The following is a 6,000-nucleotide window of genomic DNA, read 5'->3' as shown; positions in this document are numbered from 1 at the left end:
CAGGAAGAACTTTCCGACAGCAAGAGCTGGTCAACAGTACAGCTGTCTCCCTCAGGAGGCTGGGGGTTTTAAAGCAGATTGGATGGCTACCCATCCAGGATGCTTTAGTTGAGATTCCTGCATTGCGGGGGCGGGCGGGTTGGACTAGATGACCCTCGGGGATCCCCTTCCAACGCTACAATCCCGTATTCAGCCACGCATTGCGTTATTCCTAACGCGTAACCAAGCAGCGGTACCCACGAGAAGCTGACTCCCAAGCTGCCTTTCTCAACCTGTAGGTCTCCAGATGTTGTTCAACTACAACTCCCATCACCCCTTGCTAGCAAGGCCAGAGCTCAGGGATGATGGGAGTTGTAGTCCAACAACATCTGGGGACCCACAGGTTGAGAACGGCTGCTCCCAAGGAAGCCGGGCTGGGGGGCGGGGCTTCAACCGCTGGAGCAACCGCGGCTGCCCGGACGTCACTCCGTTGCTCTAACCGCCGCGCCGGCAGTTCTCTCGCGCACATCGCGCATGCGCCTCCCCTCCCGCCTCCCCCCTTCATCATTGCGCGCGCACCTCGGCTGCTCCGCCTCCCTTCCCCCTCAGTGGCTGCCTCGGCCGGAGGCGACTGTGGCGTCGAATTGCTCCCCGCGGCGGCCGCCGCCGCCACCGCCGCCTCCCCCCGCTGCTCTCCGCGGAGAGAGCTCGGGCCGCCTATGGCGGGTGTTGGGCTCTGAGGGCGAACGCGGGAGGAAGTTGGCTCTTGCCCCCGGCATGGCGGGGCGGCGGGGCGGAGCGGCGGCTGGTCCCCTGGGGGAAGCGCTGCCGCCGCCGCCGCCTTTGCTGTTGTCCCCGTGCTGCGCCGGGGGGGCGTCGTCGGAGCCGGCCCGCGAGCTCTTCGAAGCCTGCCGGAACGGCGACGTGGAGCGCGTGAAGCGGCTAGTGAGGCCCGAGAACGTGAACAGCAGGGACACGGCCGGCAGGAAGTCCAGCCCCCTCCATTTCGCCGCAGGTACTCGCGGGTGGCCAGGCCGCCGCCGCCACCTCGGGCGTCTCCGCCCCTGACTCTGACTCTGCATGTGAACGGGTCTTCGGGGTATAGTGGCTTTAGGGCCGTGGCATTGGGCCCCTTCCGCCGAGGAAGGTGCTGTTTGTTTATTTGGGGCTTTAAGGGGAATAATTCAGGGAGTTGGTGGGCGGGTGTCCCCACGTCCGCACGTTTCCTTCGTGGAAATAAGAGGAGCCTATAAACCCGCCCCCCCTTCTCTTCCCTGATCTCTGGCTATGCAGGAGGAACTCACGAGATCCCCGTTCCCTGAAAGCAGCCTATGGGGGCTCGTGTTTAAATGGCCACCGTAGCCAAGCGCAGCCAGACTGACCCCCCTCTCCCCCCCCCCACATACAGCGAGGGAGGCCTGCAAGTGGTGGCGTGGGCCGACCTTCCGCTCCGTGGGCGGGATGCATTGTTTTCAGAGTCTCCTCGGAAGGGCTGCTGCATACCTGAAAAGTGGCGCCCAAAGGGGAAGCAAACCGGTACTGGCCAAGTCCTGACATTCAAAAGGTGGCCAGTTTGAGAAGGAAACGCGTCGGGGGTGAATTTGTTAATAAGTTTGCAATCCACTCTCAGAGCTAAAACGAGTGATGGTCCACATCCTGTAAACATTAGTTCACGTTGTGCTTTGTGGGCGCTTTCAGGAAGATGTTGTTGCTCAAGGGGGATTAACAAGCACATTGTGTGTAAAACATGCACATAGATGGGTTGTTGTGATTAGGCAAGTGTGTGTTTAGAAGTTCCTGGAAATCATTGGTCACAATTGCATGTGTGCAGATGTCACATCAGAGTTGATAATTATTTTGTAATTCCATCTTGTAATTGCACACAAGGATGCCTTCTTCAGATCCAAGGCTTAGGTGGTGTTTTGCAATGCTGAGGTTGCTAGAGCTGACCCAGATAGACAAACTGAGAAAAGGAGGCTGCAGCTTCTTAGATGCAGGTTTTTCCAAAGCCTACTGATTTTGGCTTGCTTCCAGATAAGTTTGCTGTGGGTTGCATGTAGCCTTAATGCCCAAGTTGTTTAGTCCATCTGACATTGTGAACTACTTAACTGTCATTAATTTGCCCAGATAGGAACAGGCAAACTTATCCTATCAAAAAAACCCTAATGATGTCTAGACCAGCAACAGACCACATTAGCATATCACACCAAGCCATGCTATGGCTTTTAACAAACAAATATTCTGGCTCCCTTATACTTACAGGTAGTGGTTGAGAAAGTTGCCTGATTTGGATGAAACACTAAACCAAACTTTGGCTTAACAGCTGTTCTGCATTAACCTAAAATACCAGGGAGGAACAATAGTGGTGCAAGGTTTTCTCCAGAAGCATGTTTGCATTTGCACAAAACTGTGGTTTGACTTAGTGTGTGACATCGAACTAGGGCCCAGGTATTTAAGGAGGGGGAGACTGACTAACCCTTGCAACCCCCATCAAGAAATCCCCCATGTGGCATTTAGGTTTAAGGGCAGGGGCAAGTCCAAGGAGGGGAGGTCATATGCTGAATCTAGAGACAAATCCCTTTAGCCCACAGGCCAGCAGTTCCCCAACCCTCAGCCACACTCACTGGGGGAACCCACTGAGGGGAAGACATCCCTACAAGTACTTTAGCCCTGAGCTCTTCAGGGCTTTGTATTGTATAACCAACACATGGAATTGGATTCCGTGGCATATCTTTCATAGATACTCCAGAGAAAAGCATGCCCATGTGGGCTGGTGAAAGTTGACTTGCTTGCTTTCACCTCCTGTGCCCACCAGCATCCCCTTCAAACCTACCTTTAGGGTTGAGGGCTTCTGAACTGTATACTGCAGATGTGTGCATTCAAATCCTATTCTGTTCTGTTAGACCATAGTATTTTTTAAGAATTGGAAGCAGCATAACAGATGGATCATTTCTTATGGCAGGAGCAGACAGAAGGTAGATCTGCATGATTTGCAATAGATATAGAAGGGCTTCTGACTGAATTGAATATTAGTATGCAAACTTGATTTTTTTTAAAAAAAAGCTCTGGGATGGCTGACATTTTGTTAATCATTTATCTCAGCTTCTATGTTTCCTACTTGTAAAATAGAAGCATTAATTAGTTTTTTTGCAGCTCTACCGCCTATTGCTTGAGTTTTGTCTTAGAATCCCTGAGTAACTCAGATACAGGCTTCATCTGTTATATACACATTGTCAGGTGCAAATTGTCTACCCTGTGCCACCATTTGTGGCTCCACCTCATAGCCACTATGTTGCACCAGGCAACATATATCCTGAAGGCTACCCATCCCCAGTTGACATTTTGTATAGTTGTAGTTATTCCATGGTTCCCTCAAAGAGATGCAGGGACTTCAGTATTGTTTACTGATGATGCTGACTCTGGCAACTGTTTCTCTGTCCAAATGATAAAATTTCCCTTTGTTTACTATATAATGATACTTTCTGCATTACACATCCATTTTGTAACATTTAAAAAATCCACAGTTGGGCAATACCTTTATTTGAACCACCAAAATGTCAGATGTTTGGAACTAAATCGGGTATTGGCCAACTGACAATTTATTTATTATGGGCATACATTGTGTTTTTGCAAATACTGTTTGAATAAAATTAGGGAATGTATACTTAGAACGGATAAGAAAATACACAATGTATACCCCCCACCACCACCATTTCTTGAAAATATTGAGACTTCAAAACTTCAGGAAATTTAAAATCTCCAAAATAGGAGCTATCTCCTGTTCTGTTCTTCAGCCTTTCTTTTATTTGGTTAGGCAGAAGCAGTTCTTTGGCATCTTGTCTAGTTATAGCACTCATGGAATATATAAGGAAGATTAGCAAGTTAGATTTTTGTTTCTTAGCTCTAGTTTTCTTCCTTTGAAGACTGACTATGTAAAACTACTTTTTTGTTTCAGGTTTTGGTCGAAGGGATGTAGTGGAATATTTGCTTCAGAGTGGTGGTAACGTTCATGCACGAGACGATGGGGGCCTCATTCCACTTCATAATGCCTGTTCTTTTGGTCATGCTGAAGTTGTCAATCTTCTCTTGCGGCATGGTGCAGATCCTAACGCACGGGATAATTGGAACTACACTCCCCTTCATGAAGCTGCCATTAAGGGCAAAATTGATGTCTGCATAGGTAATTTTTGAAAACACTTGTGGTCTCTGGATCATTGGTGGTTCAGTCACCATTCAGGTGATATGTGGAGAAGTTGCAGAACAATCAAGTATTGATGCTGGATGTTTTTACTTTTTTTCAACAACAGAGATGGAAACCATTCTCATCAGGGCTGTGTTTGTTGAACTAGCTCCTAGGTCCTGTGATTTTCATAATATGGTGCTGGTTTTGACAATGGTTCCAGAGCTGAAAGTGATCCACAGGCAATTTTTAAGTAGTGCATCATGGGGGCTGGGTGGCGAAAGCATGAGAACCACTGGTATCTTTTAAATCGGAAAACAAGCTTTCGAACAATCTGAGGCTTTCTTGTAGGAATGAGGATACATTGTTCTTTATTAAAATAATATAAACTAGTCAACTATCCACGAAATACCAAGTTGTTCTAAATATAAGTGGTTGTATAGATAGTATGTAAATGAATTTTCTTCTTTTTCATTTTTGTGAGAAGCTGGTTATGGGTAATATCCAGCTTGGTTGGACAGGATCTGTCTGCATACATTCAGAGACATTATCTATGTTTCCACATAACAAACCTAATTAACAATAATATAACCAACCTTAAGCCAGAGTATGTTCTTGTTACATCCATTCATCCATAATTTTATTTGTATGCTGCCTTTCCGTAGTTCAGACCATGTTCATTACATAATTACAGCATAACAATAATATATAAAATAAAGATTAAAAAAAAATATCAATAACAGCAACAAAGCCCCCCAACAAAAACCCCTAAACAATACCCCAGACCTAATAGTGATAATAGTGGCTTATTGGGGAGTGTCAAACTGTAATTACATGTGAGTGTGGCTGTTATTATAAGGTCGATGGAGCCTGCCTCCTTCTAGTTGCAGAATAATATGTGCATTGAAATGTTTCCATACATTTCTCCTTTCCCACCCTAGGGCTCCAGGAGGGATTTACTTAGCGCTCACATTAATTTCCTTCTAGAGCACTGTGTTGGAGAGGGGGACTGATAGAGACACAGGAAACACTTTCCTTCTGTTCTAGCTAATGCTTTCTGCTGTATGTACATGCAGCAAGGAAGGAAAGGGAGTGTATCTGCAGGCATAGACTGTACTTGTGACTGAAAAAGAAAGCATGGAAATTGTGTTTTCACAATGGAGTATTTTCCAGCTGTTCTGTTTCATCCTTAGGACCAGTTCTGTGACTACCTTTGCTTGATTCTGCTGTTTGTATAACTGCTTTTGAAAATATGTGTACACTTCCCAAGTGAAACTAGCCTTTTACACTGAAATGTTCAGGGTTATGTTTCATTATCAGGTTAGCATAATTCTAACTCTTATTTTATAGTTTTAGATTAGGGCATCTAATCCCTTAGCATCTCCGCTGAGCTACTTCCTTGTCAAGTTCTAATGAAAGCTTTATTTTTTCTCCTTTTAGTACTGTTACAGCATGGTGCTGATCCAGCTATCCGAAATACAGATGGAAGAACAGCATTGGACTTGGCGGATCCATCAGCAAAAGCAGTGCTCTCAGGTAAATGTTGTCTTTTTGTAATCTGTAAGATTTATGTTTTGGCTACTGCTAAGGTGGTATTGCTCCTATTATGCTTGGTGAGAGTAATACTCTTTGTTAACTGGAGAAGACCTGCTAAGAAAAAAATCAGTAATACTTTGTAAGATTGGTAAAAGAACAGCCCATTTGTTTTTTTACCACTCCTATGGGAAAGCAAATATAATGGCTTGTTTATCCTACCATCATGCAAAATAAGTAATATTTGAAAAGAGTGCTACTTGTGCAAGTTTAGTAGCTAGCTTCAGAGTTGATTGTTTCATTTTGAG

The 6,000-nt window shown here is 45.8% G+C and overlaps 1 protein-coding gene across 7 annotated transcripts in view; it reads left to right on the top strand.

Moving 5' to 3' along the window:
- The first annotated feature begins 534 nt into the window (after positions 1-534).
- Positions 535-6,000, top strand: part of TNKS2 (tankyrase 2) — a 27,862-nt gene continuing 22,396 nt past the window's right edge. For 5 of the 7 annotated variants that reach the window (XM_083443666.1, XM_083443663.1, XM_083443665.1 and 2 more), the window contains exons 1-3: positions 548-994; positions 3,935-4,159; positions 5,600-5,695. In XM_083443666.1, coding sequence (XP_083299792.1) covers positions 757-994; positions 3,935-4,159; positions 5,600-5,695 — 559 coding nt within the window. In that variant the 5' untranslated portion in view covers positions 548-756. Of the gene's footprint in view, positions 995-3,934; positions 4,160-5,599; positions 5,696-6,000 lie in introns of all 7 variants that reach the window. The other 2 variants (XM_083443662.1, XM_083443660.1) reach the window with 2 other exon arrangements.

Source organism: Podarcis tiliguerta (assembly GCF_965153285.1).
Source record: "Podarcis tiliguerta genome assembly, chromosome: 5".
Lineage (NCBI taxonomy): Eukaryota > Metazoa > Chordata > Lepidosauria > Squamata > Lacertidae > Podarcis > Podarcis tiliguerta.
Note: the sequence above shows the minus strand (reverse complement) of the source record. Positions and strands in the feature narration are given on the sequence as shown.